The sequence below is a fragment of the Gymnogyps californianus genome, chromosome 5 (genome assembly GCF_018139145.2).
Source record: "Gymnogyps californianus isolate 813 chromosome 5, ASM1813914v2, whole genome shotgun sequence".
Lineage (NCBI taxonomy): Eukaryota > Metazoa > Chordata > Aves > Accipitriformes > Cathartidae > Gymnogyps > Gymnogyps californianus.
In genome coordinates this window covers 15,641,860-15,667,745 of record NC_059475.1, presented here as the reverse complement: position 1 = coordinate 15,667,745, position 25,886 = coordinate 15,641,860, and the positions used below count along the sequence as shown (strand labels likewise).

The 25,886-nt window shown below is 40.2% G+C and overlaps 2 protein-coding genes across 4 annotated transcripts in view; both read left to right on the top strand.

Moving 5' to 3' along the window:
- Positions 1 to 14,747, top strand: part of PIK3C2A (phosphatidylinositol-4-phosphate 3-kinase catalytic subunit type 2 alpha) — a 77,482-nt gene extending 62,735 nt beyond the window's left edge. For all 3 annotated transcript variants that reach the window (XM_050898198.1, XM_050898200.1, XM_050898199.1), the window contains 12 exons: positions 333 to 462; positions 2,015 to 2,151; positions 2,834 to 3,003; positions 4,122 to 4,278; positions 4,703 to 4,812; positions 6,082 to 6,289; positions 9,307 to 9,431; positions 9,838 to 9,955; positions 10,052 to 10,133; positions 10,589 to 10,698; positions 10,938 to 11,063; positions 11,640 to 14,747. In XM_050898198.1, coding sequence (XP_050754155.1) covers positions 333 to 462; positions 2,015 to 2,151; positions 2,834 to 3,003; positions 4,122 to 4,278; positions 4,703 to 4,812; positions 6,082 to 6,289; positions 9,307 to 9,431; positions 9,838 to 9,955; positions 10,052 to 10,133; positions 10,589 to 10,698; positions 10,938 to 11,063; positions 11,640 to 11,822 — 1,656 coding nt within the window. In that variant the 3' untranslated portion in view covers positions 11,823 to 14,747. The remainder of the gene's footprint in view (positions 1 to 332; positions 463 to 2,014; positions 2,152 to 2,833; positions 3,004 to 4,121; positions 4,279 to 4,702; positions 4,813 to 6,081; positions 6,290 to 9,306; positions 9,432 to 9,837; positions 9,956 to 10,051; positions 10,134 to 10,588; positions 10,699 to 10,937; positions 11,064 to 11,639) is intronic.
- Positions 14,748 to 15,100: 353 nt separating this feature from the next.
- Positions 15,101 to 19,532, top strand: RPS13 (ribosomal protein S13). The gene is made up of 6 exons (XM_050898211.1): positions 15,101 to 15,157; positions 15,617 to 15,665; positions 17,182 to 17,260; positions 18,126 to 18,295; positions 18,666 to 18,766; positions 19,454 to 19,532. Exons 1-6 carry the CDS (start codon positions 15,135 to 15,137, stop codon positions 19,485 to 19,487), a joined length of 456 nt encoding a protein of 151 aa, XP_050754168.1. The 5' UTR covers positions 15,101 to 15,134; the 3' UTR covers positions 19,488 to 19,532.
- The last annotated feature ends 6,354 nt before the right edge of the window (positions 19,533 to 25,886 follow it).

The window sequence follows — 25,886 nt, the reverse complement described above, 5'->3', positions numbered from 1 at the left end:
TTACATGTGTATTGGAGAAAAAAAGTTGAATTATAATTGATACCAATGAAATAGTGATTAACTTTAGCATAGATCAGTAAGCTTAGTTATTTTGTGAGTTTGCTCCTGTGTATCTAGAAACCAACATCTGAACAGGTTGCAAAATGTGAAAGTAAGTCTACCACATGTGAAAGCTTAAATGTAGCCTATTTCTCTCTTTAAGTGCGCAGCTATGAGGAAGGAAGTAGCATAATGTATCACTTCCTAGAGATGTAAAGCAATTAAAATCTGTGAAGTTTAGTTTTGCTGGAAGCATATTATGTCTCTAGTTAACTTTTATTTTTCCATTTAAGGTTGGAGAAGATCTGAGACAAGATATGTTGGCTTTACAAATGATTAAGATTATGGATAAGATCTGGCTGCAGGAGGGCCTGGATTTACGGATGGTTATCTTCAAGTGTCTCTCAACTGGAAAAGACCGAGGTGCAAAACCAGATGCTGCCTATAATCTTTGCTCCCCCACTTCAATTTCTTGTCACACTGATAGTGAAAAATTTCTGTGTAGAGGCACATCCAAGAAAGAGTGGAAGGCTAAAAGCCTTCCATGCAAGGAACTTCAGTACTTGAGAGTACAGCAAGTTAAATTGCTCTAAATTTCCTGATGGCTGAGTTGCATTTAAATGTGTTTCTTCTCTTGAGTCCTAAGATTCTTATGCATTCTGTTGTCAATGAACAGTGGTGCAAACAAGTAAATATAATGATGAAAGCTAAGGTTTCTCTTGATGTCCTTACTGCAACACAAGAAAATAATGGTGTCATAGCAATCCTGATTCTGAAAGCTTAGTTATGGTGAAAGAAAGTATTTAAGTCAAAACTGAAATTCTAAAGTCTTTGGAATCTGCTGCAGTTGAGTCGGGGAGTATCATTCATGTACTGAAACATGCAAAAAGAAGAAGAATTTAACACACACACACACACACACACTGTCCCTGAGAATTAGTGTCATATGCTGGTAAAAGTTCCTTGGCAGTACGAGGCTGTCTTTTAGGTTTGAAACTAGGTCACAGAACTCTAAGTTTGAGTGTAAAATACTGCCCTGCACCTTGAACATGCTTTTTGCTAGTTTTCACTAATTCTCTAGAGCTAGCCAATAGGAACCACAAGATCTTTAAGAGGATGAACAATAACTTAAATATTTCTTCAGTCAGATGCTAGAACAGCATGATGAAAACTCTTAAATACATGGAAACATTGGAAATTTAGGTTGGCAAAACTAAGCAAAAAGCTTCTATTTGTGTAAGACTTGCTTTTTAGAGAAACAGATGGCTTTTCTTCCTGCTTTGAACGATGACTTGATTGCATAGCATGTTACTTTTTTTTTTTGTTGTTGCCGCTGATACTAGTATTCCTAAAGTACTTGACGGATTAAAGTGGAAAAGAATAATGGACGTAAATTACAGCTTTGCCTTTAGTAGCTCTTGCCAAGATAGAAGTAAAATTCTGTTAATCAAATAAATGTTTTCCTTTTATAATTTAGCTGTACAAATATTTTTAGTAAATGGTATCTCCAAAATAAGGCCACCCGTAAAGCCCACTGCCTTATTTCTGGAGCAACAGCCTGGTCTGTTTCAACACTTGACAGCAGTTAAAGTTACTAGATTACTTAAGTGTCAGTTTATGAGAAATGTCAGCATCAAAATATTTTGCAGCTATTGCTTATAGACCAATACTAGTTATGTAGTAGAAAGTAATTATTCAAAGTATAATTTATATGTGCATTCTAGCAACCGTAACTAATTGTAGTAAAGTAAGCCTAACTTGGATTGCTATATGCGTTTCATGGTATGCTTTGTAATATAGTCTGCGGAAATGCTTAGTAGACTGATAGCACTATTTTTACATCTAACTGGGTTTTGAAAAAGGCTAGTCTAAGATTATAAAATCCGTCATTGTCAGGGAGGTTTCTACTGAATAATGAAAATGCAGTATAACTTAAGGAGATGGTTAAATACCCTTTGTTATATTTTATATAAAGGCATGGTAGAGCTTGTTCCTGCTTCAGATACGCTTAGAAAAATTCAAGTGGAATATGGAGTGACAGGTTCTTTTAAAGACAAGCCTCTGGCAGAATGGTTGCGAAAGTATAATCCTACAGAGGAGGAGTATGAAAAGGTAACTTTTTTCAGTGTTATTCTTTTTTGAAGATCTTTTAAAAGGGAGAAATACCATCTTATGAAAGAATGAAATTCTTATTCCAGATCTTCCATTGAAATTTTTGTTTTATATCTTTAGGAAACTTAGTTTTTTCCTATACTTGGAAAAAAGCAAATGAAAATCCCTTATATAACTAAAAAGGAGCCAGATGGATTCTCAGGTTTCACATCAGGAGTTTTTATTGGATATAGAAAAAATGTACTTCAAATTTAAGATAGGGAGGAATGGTGGCTGCTCGTAATTGTGGTTTAGGAGCAGTGGCCTCTTCTTGTACAAGCACATGGGATTCAAAAAATGTTTTCTTTTGGCTACAACGCCGTTACAACACATTGGAAAAATAAGTCTTATACCCTTTTCTTTTCTCTGCTAACATATTTATTTCTTTTTGTGATTTGTCTTCCAAGTCCTCTTTTCTCTTTCATTTATTTAAAAAAACAAAACAACCTTTTTTGCTGGAAAGTGTGATATCTAAAGACTTTTGCAAAGCTATCTGAAGAACACTATTTTGGAAAAAAGCAAATTTTACGGCCTGTCTTGTCTGGCTTGGATTTTACACTTGTCAAGATTAACTGTTGAATGCATGATTGCTGTTTTCCGACTGATATTTGATCTCAATTCACTTTTTTTCTTTCCCTCCCAGGCTTCAGAAAACTTCATTTACTCTTGTGCAGGATGCTGTGTGGCTACTTACGTGTTGGGAATTTGTGACCGCCACAATGATAACATAATGCTCCGAAACACAGGGCATATGTTTCACATTGACTTTGGAAAATTTTTGGGTCATGCGCAAATGTTTGGTAGCTTTAAAAGGTATTTTCTGTAGCTAAGCAATGTAGAGAGTGAAGTGATTTTTAGTATATTTTTGTAAGCATTATAATTCTAAGCATTAACTTTTAAGTTCCTGTTATCTGCTGTTCTCATTATGAAGCCAATATCTTCCAATTTAACCACAGTTTCCAGAATGCATTCAAACTTACCTGTATAAAATTAATTTTGAAAAGGCTCCAGCTTCCTATTTCCATATTCTGAACTCTGGAACTGTTTTAAGTCAAAGCACATAGGCATAGCTTTCAAATAAAATTACCGTTCTAGCTACTGGTAGATTGAAATAAGGAATTTGGTCTCCTAAACATCATTTAACTTCAGTGCTTCCAAACTGCATTCATTCCTTAAGGACTTTGTGCTATACACCCTTGGCAAATCTCAATGGGAATTTCATTACAATAGTTATGAAAACCAAGTATTTTGGTACAGGAGAAGATTCATATAACTTTTTATTGATATTTGGGAGCCTTACATCTAAAACAAATCTTGGTGCCATACTTTTCCAGGAATATTGGATAAAACTGTAGTGTAGTTTCACCTTTTTAGCTATATTCATGCAATTACATATTGCATGCTTGTTAGGTAAACTGTATCAATGAATGAGAAATTGAGTGCCAGAACCTTTACGTTATCTGAATATCTGAGTGTGAAACAAATGAGAACAGACTCTGGCTCATAAAAACAGTAGTGCATGTCAATGTTATAGAAAAGAGTGAACAGCAAGCTTGTATTTACTACCCCTCTGTGTAGGGGAAGATAATCTATATCCAGGATAGAGGAGTTATGTTTTAGTCGGGTGATAATATAGTCATTAGATTTGCTTTAGTGTGTTATGGCTTCCAGAAATGAGGGATGGAAGGCATTGTAAGGTAACCGGGCCTCCAAGTGTTGCTCCAGGAGATCTGCTGTAGGTCCAGTACCATGGGAATGTGCTGGGAATCTGAGATAGGACTAAGGAGCTGAACCCAACCCAAAAAAGTAAAATGGCATTAATGGATTATTTAATATCATTACCTCAGGGTGGGGATGGAGGGGAGGAGGAAGCACATAACAAAGTGAATAGACCTTATAATTAGCTTACGAATTCTGTGCTTTTTGAACAGGGATCGAGCTCCTTTTGTGCTAACATCGGATATGGCTTATGTCATTAATGGTGGTGAAAAACCCACTATTCGCTTTCAGTTGTTTGTGGATCTCTGTTGTCAAGCTTACAATTTGATAAGAAAACATGCAAGCCTCTTCCTTAACCTACTTTCATTGGTAATCATTTTATTAAATTCAATTGAAACTTGATAGATCTGTCATGTTGGGTTGTATTAAATGCTATGCTTCTTATGCTGCAGAAACTCTTAATGCATGCTTTTAAAAGCCAGAAACACCAGATCTACTTTTTAGGAAGGCTGTATTTGGAATTTTTTTAAGCTTTTTTTAGTACCTACCTGTTCCCTGAAAATTTAAAACTAAGATGATACCATAAATTACACTGTGAAATGTTTTTAACTGCTTTTAATTCAGCAGAAATGGTGAATAACTGCTGATTATAAGTAACTGTTGGCTATCACTGTTAGCATTTAGCAATTTAGTGCAGCTTCAAATGAATTTGAAGGTCTAAGTTTTAATCATTTCAATGTAAGATCATATTGGGTTTTATTGCACTAAAACTGTACATTTTAATTTCTTGCAGATGCTTTCTTCTGGGTTACCAGAACTAAGTGGGGTTCAGGACTTGAAGTATGTCCAGGATGCTCTCCAGCCGCAAACAACAGATGCAGAAGCTACCATTTTCTTTACGAGGTACTGGATAAGTGAAAACTAAAATATCTCCCAGCGTCATCCTCTTAATGGGAGCTTTCTGCTATGAAAAAATGTACTAAGGATGTTCACAAACATGTCTGTAGAAGCTGAATAGTTACATTGTACAATCATAAAATATAAGTTAGCCAGTGAACTACATAAATAAGATCAGTTTCATATAAGATTAATGCTTGCGCTAAAATACTCTGCTGCCTTTAAGAGTAACCTTGTGCAAAAAATTTGGTTGAAATACTGAGTGTAGATAACTGTCTGGCTGTTTGAGAGTTGCATTTTGAATACTTTCTAAATTGCTTAATAGCGGTGTATATGATGGGAACCTTGTAATGCATTGTAAAGAAGTTCTCTCTTTCAAGAAGTGCTTTTGCACACTGGGGAGGGAGGGATGATGCCCCATTGTAGCAAGTGGGGGTGTGTATGTAGTGTAACTGCGTCGTTGCTATGTGTTACTGTACTTCGTTTTAAATATATGGGGGAAACTGCAGTAGTATGTGTGCAATTTAGAATCATAGAATGGTTTGGGTTGGAAGGGACCTTTAAAGGTCATCTAGTTCAACCCCCCCGCAATGAGCAGGGACATCTTCAAATAGAGCAGGTTGCTCAGAGCCCCGTCCAACCTGACCTTGAATGTTTCCAGGGATGGGGCATCTACCACCTCTCTGGGCAACCTGTTCCAGTGTTTCACCACCCTCATCGTAAAACATTTCTTCTTTATGTCTAGTCTGAATCTACTCTCAGTTTAAAACCATTACCCCCTGTCCTATCGCTACAGGCCCTATTAAAAAGTCTGTCCCCATCTTTCTTAGAAGCCCCCTTTAAGTACTGAAAGGCTGCAATAAGGTCTCCCCAGAGCCTTCTCTTCTCCAGGCTGAACAACCCCAACTGTCTCAGCTCTTCCTCATAGGAGAGGCGTTCCATCCCTCTGATCATTTTTGTGGTCCTCCTCTGGACCCGTTCCAAAAGGTCCATCTCTTTCTTGTGCTGGGGGCCCCAGAGCTGGACACAGTACTCAAGGATTTTTAACCAACTCTGGAAACTTCACTTCTCGGATAACAACCTATTCCAAAGTTTGGATACTGAATCTTCTATTAAATGCTGATACGATGCTATTTATATAGCCCATTGATGACACTTAGTTTAAGAACTGTTTCTCTGTCAGTAAGAAATTGGTTTTTATTTTTCTTAGACTGAAGTCTGATTCATTGACAGAACCCCTTTTGTGGTTTTTGACTTTTTTTTTTTCTTTTCTAGGTTGATTGAATCCAGTCTGGGAAGTGTTGCCACAAAGTTTAATTTCTTCATTCACAATTTGGCTCAGCTGCGTTTCTCAGGTCTACCTTCTAATGATGAGCCCATCCTCTCATTTTCTGCTAAAACATATTCTCTTAAACAAGATGGCCGAATTAAACAAGTGTCTGTGTTTACATATCAGAAGAGATATAACCCAGATAAACATTATGTAAGTATGTGGAATCTGTTTCCACTCAGTGAAGATACTGTGCATTTTCTTCCAACAAGATACATTCTCCTTCTTGCCATAAGTTCAGTACTTAATCGCAGAGAATTAGTCCAGGGGAGACTTGCCTTGTTTAGCCTTAAGTAGCTGGCTTTGAGGTAGACAACTAGGTTCCCTTTATTGACAGAGACTTAGTAAATACAGCTATAGATACTTACTTGTTCAGTTAGGCACTAATGTCAGATTCAGGATGAGCTGAAGACTTCTCTGAAGTCTGCCTGCGTTGACTGTAATGGGAGCCTAGAAACCTACACCAATGTTGACAACCAAGACTGAGCCCCACTGTGGATGACTTGAAAGTAAAAACAAAACCCATAATTGAAATCTAGATCTTATTGGGAATGGGCCAGCTTGCTTGCTTCCTGGAGAAGAACAGAGTTGTATTGGCTCTGGCTGGGATGGAGTTATCTTTCTTCATAGTGGCCCATACAGTGCTGTGTTTTGGATGTTTAACTAAAACTGTGTTGATAACACACCGTTGGTTTGGCTGTTGCTGAATAGTGCTTGTACAGTGTCAAGACTCTCTCTTTCTCCCACTTTGCCCCTGCCCCCACTGCAGTGAGTAGGCTGTGGGTAGGCAAGGAGTTGGGAAGGGACACAGCAGGGCCAGCTGACCCAAACTGGCCAAAGAGATACTCCATAGCATATAATGTCATGCTCAGCAATAAAAACTGGGGGTAGAGGAAGAAGGCGGGGGACGGGAGGGTGCTGTCTTCTAAGGTGGCTGTTGCTTGGGGACTGGCTAGGCACGTGTCTGCTTGTGGGAGGTGGTGAGAGATTGTCTTTGCGTCACCTCCCCTCCCAAGCACTGTCTTTATCTCAACCCATGGGTCTTCTCACTTTTGCTCTTATTCTCTCCCCTGTCCCATTGGTGAGGGGGTGGGAGTGAGCAAGCAGCTGTGTGGGTGCTTAGCTGCTGCGCAGGGTAAACCAGCCACAGGAGTGCTAAAGTACAGATCGGTATTTTTAGCATCCAATAATATTCTTCAAAATGAAGACACTTCTTGAAAAGGATCTAGAAGTAGTATTGGTGGAGACTATTTTAAAAAATGGGGATTTGAGTCATGTTTATGGGCTTATGTAGCCACCTTCTGTAAAATGGCTCCTTCCTGAATAGGAGTCATTAAGTCAAACACTCTGTTTTTGTTCTGACCTTCCATTAAAGTTGTATTTGCTCCTCCTAAGTAAAAGCATCATTTCCTGCATTAATGCACTGGTGTGGTTTAACCCCAGCCAGCAGCTAAGCACCATGCAGCTGCTCACTCACTCCTCCCTGCCCCGGTGGGATGGGGAGGAGAATTGAAAACAAGTAAAAGTTGTGGGTGGAGATAAGAACAGTTTAATAATTGAAATAGAATTTTTTTTTAAAAAATATAATAATTATAATAGTAATGAAAAGGAAGATAACAAAAAGAGGGTGAAATACAACTCAAGACAGACAAGTGATGCACAGTGCAATTGCTCACCACCTGCTGACCGATGCCCAGTTAGTTCCTGAGCAGTGATCCGCCCCTTCCTGGCCAGCTCCCCCCAGTTTATATACTGGGCATGATGTCATATGGTATGGAATATCCCTTTGGCCAGTTTGGGTCAGCTGTTCTGGCTGTGTCCCCTCCCAACTTCTTGTGTCACTCGAGCCTTCTTGCTGGCTGGGCATGGGAAGTGGAAAAATCCTTTGACTTAGTTGTTGCTAAGTAGTGTGTATACTAAAAACATCAGAGTGTTATCAACATTATTCTCATACTAAATCCAAAACACAACATTATACCAGCTACTATGAAGAAAATTAACTCTATCCCAGCTGAAACCAGAACATGCACCTACACTCCTAGTTAGTCTTACTAGAGGCAGCAAACATTGCAATTTGCCCTCAGGATTTTGAGACCTGGGTTACACTTTAAGACTAGTATTAATATTCATATTCCTATGCAGATGTGCAACCATCTTCAATTTATTTTTTTTTTTTACTTCTCTACTGCTGTTTGGCCTAGAATAGTCAGCTCAAGTTACGTTTTCCTCAAGTTGTTTAAAAAGTGAGCTATATTGATATATGCAGATGTACATCTCTTTCCAAGTTGTATTTGCTGTAAATGTCTTAATCTCTAAGACACCAGCTAGGGAAGGTAGAACAAAGCTAAATAACGCTAGAAGTGAAGAGCAGCTTTGTACTGAATCACTATATTATAAGTGTATTTGAGCACTCCTGGTCTAAGCCAAAACAGCCTCTTATCTTCCAGGAAACTGTTAAGATGATGTAGTCTCCCTCTGTCTAGATTTTTAAACCTCTTCTCAGTTGCACATTTTTTAAATATACATTTAACTTATCTGCCCATAAAATGAGTCCACTGAATTGAATTTTCTGTGCAGTTTCTCAGCCTACATTTCCTTTTCATAATAATGTGAATAACTGCATCCTGGGACTGTACCCTCAGTATTTTTAAAAATTCCTTTTGTATAATGCAGTACACTTGCATCTGCCCACCAAATTATCACTTTAAAAGTGGAATCCTTTAGAATCTTGAGAGAATTAGATTGAAAAAAATTAGGCATTAGTTTCCTCTATAGTCCACACCTGAAAAGTTTTGTGGTAGTTCTGGCCCCACAGATACATGTCTAGATGTAATCCCGCACTGATGTGTTAAAATGTTGTACACCTGCTATATGGTATGAACTTACAATGAGGCTTAAAAGGGAGAATGCGGACAGCTTAGCCTTAACTACCTTTATCCCGTCAGATGTGGATCTGTGTTATGGGAAGATCATGTGATGTTACTTTGCATTACAGTAGGGCTATTTATAATTCGAACTCTACTATAAAATGCAAATGCTGTTACTGGGATATGTATGCAGGAGAACGATTACCATAGTAGAAAGAGTTAACTGTTAAGAAAATTATATCGTTAAGTCAGTTCTATAATATTGTTACTACCTTTATCTTTGGTTTTTTGTGTTTTGGGCAGATCTATGTAGTGAGAGTTCTGAGAGAAGGGCAAGTTGAGCCAACGTTTGTCTTCCGAACATTTGATGAGTTCCAGGAGCTCCACAACAAACTTGGCATTCTCTTTCCTCTTTGGAAGTTACCAGGGTATGTTCCTAACTCACTCATCACTATTACAATGGAAGCAACAAAACTGCTCCCAGCTGGGTGGAGGAAGAAATACCTTGAAATGGAGACAAAACTGCTGAGGGGCAAACTAGACCTCAAAGTTGGCAATTAAGGGAGAAAACTGTTGTCTCTAAGTCTTAAGGATGAGAGCCAGAGGAGCAACTCGGTGTCTTTTAATCTGTGTGTCGTATTGCTTACAACAATTACCTATAAATGTTGCCCTGCCTTTCTATAATGTCATTACCTATTAGCATGCTGTGTTTCCACTCATGATTGACATTAAAAAAATGGATGTCAGCACTTCAGGATGGAAATGACAATGAAATCTAACTGTTCTTACTTCAGAGAAATTAACTGAAAACTCTATCTTGTTCTCCCCTTGTAGCTTTCCTAATAAGATGGTTCTGGGACGAACACATATAAAAGATGTAGCAGCTAAAAGAAAAGTGGAGCTCAACAGCTACATACAGAGTCTGATGAACAGTTCTTCAGAGGTGGCAGAAGTGAGTTCAAGTAACTTAAGCAAATCCAGTGCAAGTTTTCAGATTTTGGTGCTTGTTAACACTTAAACTAATATGTAACATTTCTTCCAAATTTAGTGTGATCTTGTTTATACTTTTTTCCATCCGTTACTTCGTGATGACAAAGTGGAAGGAATAGATGGAATAGCCAGGCCTACAGGTAGGTAATGTTTTTGGGTGGTGTTTATAAATTGGATGGCTATAGTACGACACCTTTTACAATGTGATTTTTAAAAAAAAAAATATCCTTTTTTAATTAACTGTAGTTTTCCCTCATTGAAAACTCTGCATCACTGTCTTTCCAAATGTGCCTGCATACAGTTTCAAGGAAATAAAAACATACCAAAAATTGCAACAATATATGTGATCACTTGGGCTTTTTATGGCTTGACTAAATTATTCAAGTTTTTACTCTAAACCTCCAAGTTGGTTCTTACAAGAGAATGTAAAACTCTCTAAAACCTATGGCCTTGCCCTCTTATTAGGGAACTAGAAATAAAATCAGGAACTGAACTTGGTCTAAGGCTTGTATTTTTTCCCCATATGTAATAAGTCAGTGTAGTACTGATGTAAATGTACAAATATTACAAAGGAAATAATTGTATGTTTTTTCAGATGCAAGTCCATCAAGTCCTACCTCGGGCAAAGTGGGAGGAGAAGTGAAGCTATCCATATCATATAGAAATAGCACTCTATTTATCATGGTGATGCACATTAAAGACCTGGTAAGTAGAGATACTGAGCTCACTGCCAAAAACTGTTTCTGTTTTGTCAATTACCTTCGTGACTTAGATTGATGCAGGAATGGTGGAACTCTCTCTCTCTTCCTCCAAATTTTCCAACTGCCAACTTAATTACTGCTGCTTTTGGTTAGCTTGATTGCAAAGTCTAGGTACTTGAAAATAAATATTCAAATAGGTATGCACTAACTAGTTTTCTAACTTGTCTTGGTTTTGGGTTGTAGGTTACAGAAGATGGTGCAGATCCAAATCCCTATGTAAAAACATACTTACTTCCAGATACGCACAAAACATCCAAACGCAAAACCAAAATCTCCCGGAAGACAAGAAATCCAACTTTCAATGAAATGGCAAGTTAAAACTTATGTAGTAACTCCCTATGGTTTGCTGTTGTCTCTTATTCTAAGCAGTAATTAAAACATTGTCTAAAAAATCTGTGAAGATATATAAATGAAAAAGGAACTTGTTTGAGAAACTTTGTGCCCTGTTTAAACAAAACAAAAAAACCAGAAAAAAACCCCACCCAAAAAAGCCCAAAGCAACTGAGTAGATAAATGTACTATTACAAGTAAGCAGAAATTTCTCAGACTGACTCTGAGGAGTGATGGGGAGAAGGAAAGGAATCTTAAAACTAAAGATTCCCCTGCCCTGGATTCACTGATTCATAATGTGGAGAAGAATGAATTGAGAAGTCTTGGCATGTAAACGGTACTTCCATCTAAAAACACTGGTCCTTTTAAACACTTAACATTGGGAGCACAAAATAAAATACAGATGTACTTCAGCCCATCCTGTGGAAAACAGACGTTCTGAATGGTCATAATGTGCAGTTGAGACAGCTATCAGTGGCTAGGCAGTCAGAAGAAAGGGCAATCTGTGTAACTTCATTTGGATAACCAAAAAATTCTTGACTTCTTACCTTCTAGCTTGTGTACAGTGGATATAGCATGGAGACTCTGAAACAGAGAGAACTTCAGTTAAGTGTGCTCAGTGCAGAATCGTTACGTGAGAACTTTTTCTTGGGTGGAATTACACTCTCACTAAAGGACTTCAACTTGAGCAAGGAGACTGTTAACTGGTATCGACTAACTGCTGTACCCTATCTGTGAACTCATTTCTACGCCTGAGTAAGACCAGAACAATTGTATTCACTTGTGCTTTGTGCATCTTCCTACTTGAAGATAACTTGTACATCTTAAAATAAGAGACTCTGCATTTGGACCAACGTTCATGTAGCCTAATTTGGAGGATTTCTACAAAACCTGGTTTATGCTTATGCAATATTTTCAAAGCATCACTGTAAATGTTTAAGAGTTGTGGGTAAAGGAAGGGGTTTTTAAACCATCCATGAAAGTGAGATGAACAGTTTGACCATGCTGGTTGGTTAAACCATAACTTAATCATTAGGCCTGTGGATATAGTGCATTTTTGCTTTTAATTTTTGTTACCTGTGTTGTGTCATCCATGGCATGATGCTGGAGAACATCAAAGAAATGACACATTTTAGGATTACATTCCCACTACTAACTAGACATCACAGAAGCAGCAACGGGTAAAATTTTGGTGGCTTCACACACACCTGTAGAAATGAAGGTTGAAGGGCTGGAAAAATTACTTAGCATTGCATTTAATCCCAGATCCATGCTTCTCTAAGACTTATTGGAGTGAGTGCCAATAATGGGAGTTGTAAATAATGGTGCCTTATAATTCAAATGCTTCTCTTTTACCTCATTTCTGGTATTTAAATATGTATACATGTTAACTTTCAGCTCCTTAAAAAGGGGAAACGTTCTCATATTTGATACCTTGCAGGTCCTACTGGAAGTCTTTTCCTGAGGTGTGTTATTTACAAATAACATTACTTATACTGATCTTCATAGTTAGTGTAACTTACATTAATTTTTTCTACCCCATCTTCTACCCATGATCTCCAAAAATTGAATGAAGACTGGCTGAAAGTGGTGCTGTAGGAAATGTGCCCAACTTCTCAGTGTTTTGAAATGTCTTAATTTCTAGAACTTTTAAATACTGCAGTGATTAAACGTGGAACAGAGTCAAACACTAAATCCCAAGTGGCATTTGAACCTGTACCTCCAGGTAAAGGATGGCCTCTAGTGAAAAAACACAACTGCTGGATGAATTGCAGGCCAGAAATGAGTTGCAATAACAGAGTGTTGAGAGAGGAACTTGGTCACTTTTTTTTAACAGTACACAGCAACACTTTCTCACTCCCAGTAAGAATTAACTCCCGCTAAAAATACTTCATTCCAAGGAACATTAGATTTGAACTATATTGTGATAGTGCAGTACAAATGTCACTTACCATCTCCTATTAATACCACTGGTTACTCAATTAGGTTTCTGCACTAAAGGTGTAGCCTTTTATTCACCTTACTTGGTGTTTAGGATGATGATGTTGTCTAAAAAAAACTATAAAGTTGCACACTTCAGTACCAAATCTTGAAGCAAGACAGACTATCACCACTGACTATGACTAGAGCGAAATTTTAAAGTAAAATACGCAACTATGAACACAGATGCAATATGGGGAAAGCCTTCTATATACCCAACACTAAAAACCTATTTCATAATCTGGTTTTCCTGCCCCTGCTACTGACCAATCTCCCTTCAATACAGAAGAGAGAAGTAAACTTGAATCTCCTGGTGCCTAAAATATTCACGGTCCAATTTCGTAGCAATTATTACAATTAAAGCTAAGAATATCTTGAATGTTAGAAACTGGGTTGATACTAATGGGCGCTAACAAATCCCAGTTTTACTAGGCATCTTCTGCATATTTTTCATTTAGTATATAGCCTGTAAATAATAACTGTATAACTAACTAGATATATTTCCTGCTCACTTGATGCTTTTGAGACTTACTCCATTCCATCATTAGAATCACAAGTCACTTAAACACAGGAAAGTAGACTACTGTTTTTGTGAAACGTTCCATTGTGAAATAAAATGAAAGCAATATGTACTGCCTTTTTTGCAGTTTGCTATTAAAGCACAGTGTCTTACAGCACAAAATACAAATAAACTTAAAATCATTTAAAAAATGATTTGCAGTTTTAACAGTTGTCTGGACTCTGAAAAAAATGTATAGTACTGTATTATTGTTAGCACATGTCCTGACTTCTGATTTAATCTTCTTCATAGCTTAACTCATTTTGTGCCTTTCCCTTCCTTTTCAAAATAGTCACTGGCTGAAGCTTTTTATGGTCATGGATTTTGTCTGTGGGATCTAGCCTTGGCCTCTCCTCACACGTAGAGGAACAGCACCAAGCTTCCACCTCTTTGCACTATTATCAATTCAGAAAAAAGTGATTGTTGCAATAAGACTTTAATGTACTACATACAAAAAACCAGATGGATGTGAAAGAGGAAAATATTCAGTTGCGGTGGAATTTACCAGTACACTAAGTAGCTTGAAAACATAGTTTTAACAGCTTTTTATATCTTGATTAATGAAAAGAAAAAAATCTTTTATGCAACATCTGACACGCAGCCAGAAATGTAATTGTCTGTATAGACCTTGTTTTGGTATTTCAGAGTAACAGCTTGCGCTAAGACCTCTTCCTTTTCTCTATTAACCTAGAACTTTGCACTGAAATTTTTATTACTGCCTTTTTACGATCTTACAGCTACCTGTCTCTGGAAGCATGTGCGATCTTTGATAAAAGTTCTTTTCTCTATTTTTACAGCTAGGGTTGCGTAGAAATCCCTGTCACCTGCCTTAACGCGAGGGCTCTTCCTCGGGCCCGCCGTCTGCGGCAGGGCAGGGCCGCACCGCCGCCTTCCCCTCCCTTGTGCTCCTTACTCGGACACTGTGACTAAGATAGTACTACAGGTGATGAAATTCAGTGAGAGCAAATAGTTTGCCTCCCTGTGTCTATATATCTGTAAGAACCAAATACTTTAATTAAACGAGCTCGTTAATAAAGATGTACAATATTGTCCTCGGTCGTGCCCGCACTGAACGGGTTAAATGTGACTCCGTAACTGTCCTGCAACTACATTAAACACTATTCTGGGGGAAAAAAAAGTGTGCTGGTCTTCATTGTCCGTTGGGGCCGGGGGGGGGGGGGGGGGGGGGCTCGCCCCGCGCCGCCGGTAACCGCCCTCAGGGCGGGGGCCGGACCCAGCGCTGCCCCCTCACCACCTCATCCCTCCCACCGCTCGCCAACGGCCCGCCGCGCTCGGGTGGGGGGGGGGGGGGGGGGGGGGGGGGGGGGTGCGCGGGAGCGCGGTGCAAGCCGGGCGCTCGGGTGGAGGCGTGCGCAGCGCAGCCTCGGCGCCACTCATTGGCTAGCGTGCGGGTGTGGGGCGGGGCTAGGTGCGCGGACGCCCTTTCCTGCGGAAGTGGGGCGGGAAGGGCCGCTGCCTCGCGTCGCTCGTTCTTTTCTGCCGCCGCCATCATGGGTCGCATGCACGCTCCCGGGTAAGTGGCTGCCGCAGGGGCCGGGGTTGGGGTATGGGGCCGGCTTGGGGCTGTTGTGGGTGCTAGAAGGGTGCCGCAGACGGGTGTGGGAGCAGAAAGGCTGCTGTGGGAGCAGTGCAGCGTGTATGGGGATGGGGGGGGTGGGTGCCGGCGGCGGTGGAGATATGGCGGCAGGGTGGGGAAAGGCTCGGGCCGGTGCTGGGGTGCGGGTTCCCTTGGCCGGCCCCGGGCAGGGTTATGTTTGTGGTGCCCGGGCTCCTGTTCCCGATGCTGTCCCGGTGCGGCCTGTACTGGTGGTGACACTGTCTCCAGGCGAAGAGGGAGGCCGCAGGCCTCGGCCATGCAGGCTGGATATGGCCCTGCAGGAAACGCTGGTAGCAGGCTGCCTTGTAGCGGGGTCAGGGCGGCAGTCTAGCTTGTCCGGCTCCGCTTAGCATGTGATCTGCTTCTTCCACACAGAAAGGGCTTGTCCCAGTCAGCCTTGCCCTACAGACGCAGCGTGCCTACGGTAAGTAACTTCCATGCTCCGTGCGCACTTCGGAGGCCCGGGCGGCTGCCTTGTGGCGTTCAGTGCAGGGTCTGGTTCCTATAGTGCAGCTTAGCAGTGCCCAGGAAAAGAAACAAAACGAAGAGAGCAGTAATGTTTTGTATCATCATTTTTAAATTATGGCCTGATAAAATACGACCTTTGCCTATGGTGTTTAGGATACTGAGGAAGCAAGTATCGCTTCCTGGCCACATGATTTGTTGGGCAAAAAAGTATCTTTTCCTCTTTGTATCTCCCTTTATTTAAGTGCTACTTTAATTATTTTTAGTCTGTATGCTGATAATTCCTAGAGATTAAATTACTCTGTTCATACTCGAGTTTGGCCCTTGCCATTATGAAATAAACCGACTGTTTTCTAAACTATTTACAACAGTAATTCGCTGGTCAGAGCACTAACTTAAGTAATTTCAGCATGGCCTTAGTTCATTCAGGACACTTCCACTTAAAAGGCTTACCTGTCAGCTAAACGAGCAGCTGCTTAATCTATCTTGCTTTGCAAGACTATGTCTTGGAGGATCTGTGTGTTGGCAGAAAGATCAATTTGTGGTGCATGTGGAAAAGCATGTACTGAAAAACAGTTAAATGGAAACATGAAATTAAAGCACAAAATATAAAAATAAAGAGATACAATTTAAGGTAATGTGAAGTTGTTTGAAGTACTGCTGATGGTTAAACAGTTTAATAATGATTAGGATGCTCAAATGCTATACTTATTTTTAAAAACCTTGTGGGTTTTTTGCTTAGGTTTATTTGTATTCTGGTTTGAATTGTAATCTAAAGAGCACTTACAAATCTAATTTTTGCTGTGCTTTTCTATTTCATACTGTGACAGTATTAAAAAAGGGGAAAAAAATGAGCTTTTGTAGCTTGTGGAAAGAGCGAGGATTACCTAGCTTGTTGGTATTGTCTTCCCCTTAATAATTATGGAAGCAATTGCTCTGTCAGCACAGTTTAAAATAGAAGTAATAGAAGAGGCACAGTCCTATCTGAAGAGATCCATTTGTTTCGTTTTTTAATTAATTTGTGTACTTAAGGTCAGATTTTCACTAATCTCTGTAGGTGCTTTACCAAGAGGTGGCTAAATGGTTCTCAATTTCATGTTTCTGTCAAAGGCCCAATTAAAGACTTCTTTCCCAATGGCAGTGGTTTTTTCCTCTGTAAATTTGTATTCATGTTTCCAGTGTGGCAGTTAAAGTAAACTGATGATAAAGCAGCTGGTTGGAGGCTATATGCGATGTTTTAAAGAGATTTTCTTCCTTCAGCTCTGCATTCCCCCACCATATTTCACTAGCTGTATAGGTTCATAATATGTAAAAAAGTTTCTGTATCGTTAGAAGTACAATTTCAGTTCCTGATTGTTTTTTTCAAGTATTGCAAAGCATCTTTTTCTACCATTTATAAAAACCTTTCATATAGCTAGCCTATGCCTCTGTATTAAGCAGTGTTCATTGGTTGTTGTTTTTCTAATTTTCTTTAGTGGCTGAAACTTACTTCTGATGATGTAAAGGAACAGATCTACAAGCTGGCTAAAAAAGGCCTGACTCCCTCGCAAATTGGTAAGGTTTACGAATCACTCCTAAATGGAGACAAAACACATTTTTCTGACTGTAATAATGTAATTGTTCCTTGAACCTATATTAAATAACATGCTAAGAAAATACAGATTTTTCTCATGTACCTATGTATTGACTGTGTGGATACCACTAAAAATGTAATATGTCTCATTCTTGCAAGAAGCATATTTGGTGAAGTAGTTGAGTAGTTTTCAAGCAGAAAATGTGAAGCATCTGTTTAATCTTATAACCTGTCCTTAGGAATGGCCACTAACAGATGTTATAGGGAAGTTTAGTCTGCCCAGTTTCTTGGAGAAAAACTTGACGTCTCATCTCAAATATCGGCAGCCCTGTGTTTAGGAGCTTAATGAGCCAGGCGCTGTAGCTGCATAATAGACTACTTCTCAGTACTTTGGACCCCGCTAGAGCTCTGCTTAAGTGTATGCATGCTACAACTTTATGTGGTCATGAGCTATGCAGTGTAATTATGTGCTGTGTGAATGATTTTTTTTTTTTAATTGTAATCCTGAAAGTATTAATGATCCCTATGGTACAGTACAGTTTTTTAGAGTAAAGTTGTCTATGACATCTTTGTTAACCATAGAGAAAAGGGTGATTGAATACCTAGCCTTAGTGAGTCCTGTTGAAAATTTCCCAATAATATTGTAGCACACTGATAAAGTGTTCCAGCTTCTGCAACTTGTATTTTGCTCACTCATTCTCTACCATTTGTTCATAGTTTCCACCAGAAAGGTTTTTAATTTAGAGAAGACCTTTTTTGGATATCTTGTAACTGTAAGGTTGGTTTCACAAGATTTGTTTGCGTAAGGTTTTTGTTCTCAGTGTGAGGTGTAAATGTTTGTTTCAGGTGTGATCCTGAGGGATTCCCATGGTGTTGCCCAGGTTCGCTTTGTTACTGGCAACAAAATTTTGAGAATCCTTAAATCAAAGGGACTGGCCCCAGACCTTCCAGAGGATCTTTATCACTTGATTAAGAAAGCTGTTGCTGTTCGCAAACATCTTGAGAGAAATAGAAAGGTGAGTGCTAATTTAAGTAGGTAACTCTTGATGTTTGTTTTTTCAAATAATACAGTAGTTTATTTACAACTTGACAAAGCAAAGACTCTTAGTGTACTTCCTGTTAGCCACCCCTTTTGAGTAAACTTAGGGGCTTGGGAGGCATTTTGATAAAGGAGAATGGTCTTTGTGAAGAGGATCTTAAAAGCATTGCTTAAGCTATGTATTTCTGGTCCTGTTCTGATTTTACCAGATTCATCAGACTTTGGTAATGGGAATGTGGAGTTTGTAGCAGTAGCTGTGAATATCTTACTTTACTAAAGCTCATCTGAACTGTACATCATTGAGAAGTCAAAGTAGTGCTTGGTTGTAATGTAACTGTCTTTTCAAGGATAAAGATGCCAAGTTCCGCCTGATTCTGATTGAAAGCAGAATCCATAGGTTGGCTCGCTACTACAAAACTAAGAGAGTGCTGCCGCCCAATTGGAAGTAGTAAGTCTTCTCTTATGTTACTATTTTCACTGAAGTCTTATAGGTTTTGTAAACAATATGCTGGGGCTGTTATTCAGAGGGTGAAGAGTGCATTATGATCAGGCATATAGGTAAACCAGGCAGCAAAGAATAGGTATTTTCATAAATATTAACTGATAAATTAATGAAACTTATTGCTGGGTAAAATGACTGTCACAACACTTAGAAAAAAATCTTTGTCTCAACAAATGAAGTCACTATCTACTAGGTAATTTTTATAACACTTTATAGAAACTGCAGTCTCTGTGCTCACTCGGATACTGTTATAGTTCATGTTACTTTCAAAATTCATTGAGAGGGCTTAGTATCTGTGGCAAAAATGAAAGTAATTTGTAGTTTTTCTCTAGGAAAATGTAGCCAACATAGAATTCCCATAGATGTTAGGGTTAGCTTTGCTTTTTCTGAAAAGACTCAAGTGCAGCTAGCCAGGTTTTTGAATATACGGTTTTGTGCTGTTATCCTAGTATGTGTATTTTAAAAGGAAGAGTGAAATCTTTATGCCATAAAAAATTTTAAACAGGTAATGATTAAGCTCAGGACTGGTAGTTAAAGCTTTGAACTGAAGAAGTATTTTTGACAACTAGTTTGAAAAACTGCCCCTGCAATTAATATTTCTCTCTTTCTTCTCTCTTTCTTCTCTCTTTTTAGTGAATCATCGACAGCTTCTGCCCTGGTCGCATAAGGGCTGGCTATGACTTACTGAAAGAATAAATTTTCATTAACTAAGTTTGTGTTGTCTCTAAATGGTTGGTGTCTTAGAAACTTCTGCTTGTTTCAGGAAGCTGCATGTAAATGGGAAGTTTTTGGGGTGGAGCAGACGTGGGGCCATGGTTTCCATATTGCTATCCTACAGTATCAAATCTGGGTAGTGGTTGTTGCTGTTCTAGGCCAGCTGTACAGTTTGTGTCTATGCTTAAACTGTTTTTTTGATCTGATAGCCTCAAGTTAGTAAAGTGACCTAGTCATTCACAGCAAATGTATTTTATTCTTCTGGGGCTGTGCCTCTGTGTGTCCTGCAGGAAGAACTGGGGAAGAAAATGATGACAGGAGGAAGAATTGGAAATTTAGAAAATGCAGAAAGGATTAGGCAGTACGAGGGGGGGAAAGGGAAACAAAATTGGAGAGGCTGATTAATTCATTGCAGGTAATGTGGGTCTGTTCCTTGTGCAGAAAGCGTAAGCAGACCTCAACCAGTTCCTGACAGTAACTGTTGCTGTCATTTGTAAGTAATTTTAAGAATAATCTTTGAGATTTGGGTAAACGCAGACAACAGTTTAGCTCTCCTCAGATGTTACATCTTTAGTTAGGTAGTTTTCCCTAAACCCAAAGGGCAGTAGCTATTGTGTGGTCACTATTGCTGAGGTTGTGCCTACAGGTTCTAAATAGCTTTGACCTTAAGAATCCTCTTTCTGCTGGAGAAGTGTGGAGAACTGACTGACAGCTTTTTCCTTTTTTAGGAGAAGATTATAAATGGAGTTATTCTGAGCTGTTGTGACTGTTGCTTCTAAGTCTTGGTGCATTACTTAACTTTTACCGTATTACAAAGTTAAGTAAATTTAAATAAGCCCTAACATTTTTGTGAAGTGTAGTAGCTACTTTCTAGATAATAACCAGTGGAACCTGGTAATTTCTGGATTTAATTTTGCAGAAAGACAGGATTCCTCTGCCCTGATTATGAAGCTAAATATAGACTTGTGATTAAGAGTTTTAAAAGAAAAGCACTGTATTCCAGTTGAACTCTACAGTGCTACTGTCTGGTCCACCTTAAAAGTTAAATTAGCAGCCTCCATATGCTGTCAAAATACTTGCTTTCGTTTCTGAAAGCCTCTGGTGATTACTTGCCAGGCTCTCACAATGCTAAGTGTTCTGGGATGTAGATGCAATAAACCACTTTCATGATATAAAAAAAAAAAAAAGTTGTTGCGAGTTTGGGGTTGGAGGTCTTGCCAACTGAAAAGCACACGGACGCTTTCACTACTCGTTCTGAAATAGCTATGTGTAAATAATGAAAGTACCAGCAGATGGCACTTTGAAACATTAGTGTTTTTAAAAAGTTCTCTTGCAAATGGTGCCACCTAGAGGTCAAGTGTCAAGGCTGACGGTCCAAGCCAGTGAACAGAGGATATATTTAGAATTGTAGTCGTACTATATATGTGGTGCCAACTGATACAATGGTTTTGAGCACAGGCGTGTTGAAGCTTACACAGTTCTTGTATTTCGTGCTACTGGGCTGTTCCGGTCTGAACACATTCTGTACTGTGTTTTTTCGAGCACTGGTTTGCTAGAGAGGCTGAAAGCAGGCTGTGCTGTACTCGTGGCATTTCGCCCATCCAGTGGTGCTGAAAGCTCCTGACCTTGCCAGAAGAAGAGGGAAGGGCAGGCGTTGTTACAGCGATGGGGCCTGCCTCACAGGAATGGAGGAGAGGGGGAGTACCATGTAAATAATTTCCTTGTGGTGTACTGTCAGGAATGAAATTGCCCACGGATAGATCCTGGGCTTGCAGTAAGATCAGATCCAGGTGTTGAAGGTACTCCTGAGGACAGAGAGAAAGAGGTACACTGTATTTACTGCCTGTAGAATTTGGCAATCATTTGTCAAAGAAAGGTAACGGTATTGTGATTGTACTGTTACGCACATGTATTTCTACTACTTGCATTGCTAAAGATTGTGTATTTCCTGTAAATCATATAGGCTAGGTTAAGTAAGTTGTCTGTTCTCATTACTATTGTCAGTCCCTTACCCCTTTGATTGCTAGAAGAGGTACACCATCAGTTGAACTCATTTGCCCCAGGGCATGCGGGTTGTCTGCTGAGCAGCTGGTATGCCACAGGGCAGTGGGTGCCTGGCCAGGTGTGGGAACAGTGGAGCCAAGGCACTGGCAGGGGTAAATCCTCCCTGGGGAGTGGACCCCTACGAAGCATGATACCAAGCAACGCATTTGGAGGATGCGGTCCTACAGTGTGTGCCTGAAGAGAGGAGTGTGGGACCAGGAGGAACGTGGTCCTGTGGAAGTATCAGGTAAGTTTACCATCTGGGGCTGTGGTACAGGACTGTGCCTGGGTGAGAGTGAAACTCTTTCAGGTAGTCTCTGAAGTCGCCTCCCACGTTAGCCAAGCACCAGGACTGCCCCGGGCAGCTCAGGACTTGTGATCCAACTGCCCAGGTACAATACAGGTCGTGGCTGCCTGGGAGAGTTAGTGGAGTCTTTCCTGCTGCTCTGGGTAAAGGTACTATAACTTCCCTTAGCTGGAGAGATGCGATAATGGGAATAAATCCAGATTGCAAATAGTTGCCCAAAATTAATTCTTTTTATGAACCAGCACAAACTGTCTCTGCCCCATGGTTATCTCCAGGCACCACCCTGGCTTCCTTCTCCCTGGCAGTCTGAGGTGTTCTGCAGGCTTTGGGCCCCACTGCCCTCTTGGTTTCTTCCATCACAATGTCTTGTCTCTTTATGGTTTCTTTTGCCTTGACTTAAACTTCAGAAGCTATGTTTCTGTTTCTGCCTCATTCCTAGCAGCCTTTTCTGAATTTCCAGTGTTGCATTTTCCTCCTGCAGTATTTCGTGCTCTCCCAGCAGGTACAAATCTGAGCGATGATTTACACACACACATGCACACACACCCCCATCCCAGCGTGAGCTTTTTCCTGTGTTGTGCCAGGGCACATCAGAAAGGAGCTCACAGCCTCCCCAACTTCCAGCTCTGTTGGCCCCTCTGGCGCAGAGAAGCCTGCCCTTCCTTCTTCAGAGAGGTGCAGCCACAGGGCCTCTGTCTCCACAGTGAGCCATGGTACGTGGGGGCTCCCTTGGCAGCCACGTGGGCACGCTGTGCTTTGCTGTTCCATACCAGGCTTGTTCGCGTGGCGAGTTTGGTTCACAAAAGCCTCCCACTAGACTTCAGTCCTTGCCAGCTCTGCAGCTCTTCCAGGGCTGTGGGGTATATGGCAGAGGCTGCTTCCCTTTGGCTCATAAACAGCTGGTTTGGAAGGCTGGCTGCTGAGGCACCCTTTCTTCTTGCAGAGCCCAAGAAGGTTTGTCGCAGGGTTTTGGGAAGCAGGATGATGATTCTTGCCGTCACTGCTGTGTGGCTGAGGGTGGTAAGGAGAGAACTGGTTTCCTTCAGGTCTGAAGCATAGAGTTCTCCATTGGACGTGGCACAGGGAGATGGGGCAAGGGCATTCTTTGGGTTATAGGTTGGTTTTTCCATGCAGATTCCCAGGCCTTTCTAATCCATGTTTTTTCTTGGGAGCGTGAAAGTCTTCTCTCTTTTGCCTTTCTTTGGCCTTGGCCTGCTCCTTCTCCCTGTCGTGTCCGTGTGTGTCCCCGTCCCCCCCCCCGCCAGGTTTCTGTGCTCTAAGTGTTTGCCGTGATGCTTCTGGCTGTGTGTCTAAGCTCCTGTTAAGGAAATTTCTCCCTTTATTTGCAAATCAGTGAAGCCAATTTTCTTCCGTTCCTTTAGGTGACATGAGTTTAGCTTACCTTGATTTGAGTCAGCTAGGGCAGCGTTCAAATGTACGAACACAACTTCATGTTTTGTTCACTTCTGCAGTGCATCCTGGAACGGTAAGTCTAGAAAGGTGAGTCTTCATTCCTATGGTTAAATCAATAGGCGATAGATGCCACGTGCAGTTTCTACCTTTGTTTTTAGGAAAGAGTTTGAGAGGTAACTGTTGAGTATGGGAAAGATTAACCCTGACAGGGATTTAAGGGAAAGCTTTGATTCAGTCATGTCCAGAGGACGCTTTGAGTGCTAGGTATCTGTTCATTCTGAAGGATTTTGTGGTGTGACTGGCTCCCTTGTGGAGGCAAATAAATCATCTTTTACCTCTGTGAATTTTTCTAATTGACAGTTCCTGTTTACAAGTATTTCTGTGAAAAATAAGAAACTTCTAGTAATTTATTTCAAATAAGGAAACTTAAACACCAGTTATTCTTCTGGTAAGTTATTACCGCTGCTGGAAACCGTGAATTTCTCTAGCTGAAAAGGGTAAGAAAAGGCAACCAAGCTATAGTAATAACAATCAGAAAAGGCAAGTAATTATTTAGATTTATAAATGTACAGCTGCAAGTATACGCTCTTCTGCTTTTTCTGGAAAACAGCTTCTAAAGTGGGTTTTCAGTTGCTTTTTCTGCTAGTAAGCTTTTTGCAGTTTTCAACTCAAAATCATTCCATGCAAGTGAATCCCAAATAGCAAAATGTGCGTGAAACGTGTACTCTGATTTTTCTGAGCGAAGGTTTGTGTGTCACTTTCTTCCACTGTTTTCAGTGTCACTTACAGATCATTAAAAACAATGTAGTTAAAAAGCACTGCACGTGTTTCTCAGGACTCAAGGGCCAGTTTTTTTCCCTGTTCCCATTTAAATAAAGAGCAGTAGGGCCTGCTGAATTCACCAAAGGCCGGTTTGGTACTGCCATAGCTCTGGGATAGCTGGTGTTTCTGGCTTAGGCCAATGCTGCTTCACATTCACGCAGTTGTTTTGTTTCCTTTTCAATGCTGGGATCAAACTAATGAAAAAGTGTGCGCTGTTGCTGGGAAGTCCCTTCAATAACTCTGCATCATTTGCATGACAATAGGTCGTCGTGCCCTGGTAACCTCCCTCCACCAGCACATACCTTGGCAACAGGAAATGGTTCAACACTGTTCGCTGCACAAATGGGATGTCTGTGAATGTCCTTTTCTTGCTTCCCAAGGATTTCTGGAAATACTTGCAGTTGGATAAATGAAGGCTTCCCTCTTTCCTCTCCACCCTCTCCTGCTTTTGGGATAAATTTTACTTCTGGTTAGAAATCTGTAACCCTTGTAATGAACAGTGTTGCTGACTAGTGTGAGTTCTTTCCTGTCGCCACAGGATTTATTAAAGACATTAACCAGCACAGATGCAGTAACTGGAGCTGAATCAATATAAAAGGTTAATGCTAATGGCATAGCAATATGTAGTGGATATGACGATAAACGGTAGCATTGTCCTGCAGGGCTTGGTCACTAGAGGAGAAGTAGTGGCAGTTAATTTCTGGAGGCTTGCTCGGTGCTTAGGACAAAAGGAAGTGAAGTACAGCCTGTTACATCAACTCCCAAGCGTAAGTAATTAACGTTGGCTGTGCCTGAGGCAAGAGGTGTACCTACATTAAAAGATCACCTGAATTTTCTAGTGAGTGCTGGTTTTACAGGCTAATACTTTATTCCCTTTGAGGCTGCTCACTCAAGACCCCTTTTCAGGTCAGAATTCTCCTTCAGAGCCAGGAAGGGGCTTTCAAGTTTAGTGCAGCTGTCGGGGATCAATCTCTTTTACAGCTCCTTCAAGTTCTTTATGATGCAGATGAATAATTTCTGTAGATCCTGAGCCCTGTGTTATGCCAGAGTGGGAAGAGGGTGGCTGGCGTTTTGAACTGTAGAAGCTGTTGACTGACTGGGTGAAATAGCCAGTGACAGCCATTAAAAATTAATCAGGTTAAATGAACTTGGGAAGGGTCCAAATCTCAGAGGATCAGTTCTGATGGAGAAGGCATTTGAGATTTGCACAAAAGGGGTGGAAACATCTCTCGGTATAATATATGTTAGTGGACACTGGGGCACGCCAAAAGCTGTTGTGAAATACAGGCTGTAAAAGAACTTGTTTCCTTCTGAGTTTTTTTCTGTTGGGTTTTTTGTTGTTTTCATGGGAAAACCATAACATCTTCCTTTTCCTTAAAATAAAGTCCATCCCATCTTGCTCAGCTCAACAGGTCTTGGGAAAACTAGGACTACAAATTGATAAGTTTTCAGAAACTGCTGATATAGTAATACCTACCTTTTGTATTGGATATTCCATTTACAGCTTAAACTCATGCTACAGATACCTCCTTAGACTTCACTTCAGTAGTTATTCCTGATAACTTTCTTCAGCAGTAGAATCAAATCTGGATTCTCTTTTGTTTTAGTATTCTGCAATTAAGCCACACTGTATCTGTAAAGCAATACAAGAATAATATTTTAAAATAGTATTTAGCTAGTTTCAATCAAGCTAGGATCTCAAAAACTTATATGATTAACAAATAAAGCCCTTACTAACAAATAACATTCCTGTGATGTGCAGGGAGG

Excerpts from the sequence above, each read along its gene's own strand:
- RPS13 (XM_050898211.1), top strand. The coding sequence starts at position 15,135 with ATGGGTCGCATGCACGCTCCCGG. Across the intron at positions 15,158-15,616 it reads GGTCGCATGCACGCTCCCGG|AAAGGGCTTGTCCCAGTCAG; the intron begins GTAAGTGGCTGC and ends TCTTCCACACAG. Across the intron at positions 17,261-18,125 it reads CCTGACTCCCTCGCAAATTG|GTGTGATCCTGAGGGATTCC; the intron begins GTAAGGTTTACG and ends TGTTTGTTTCAG.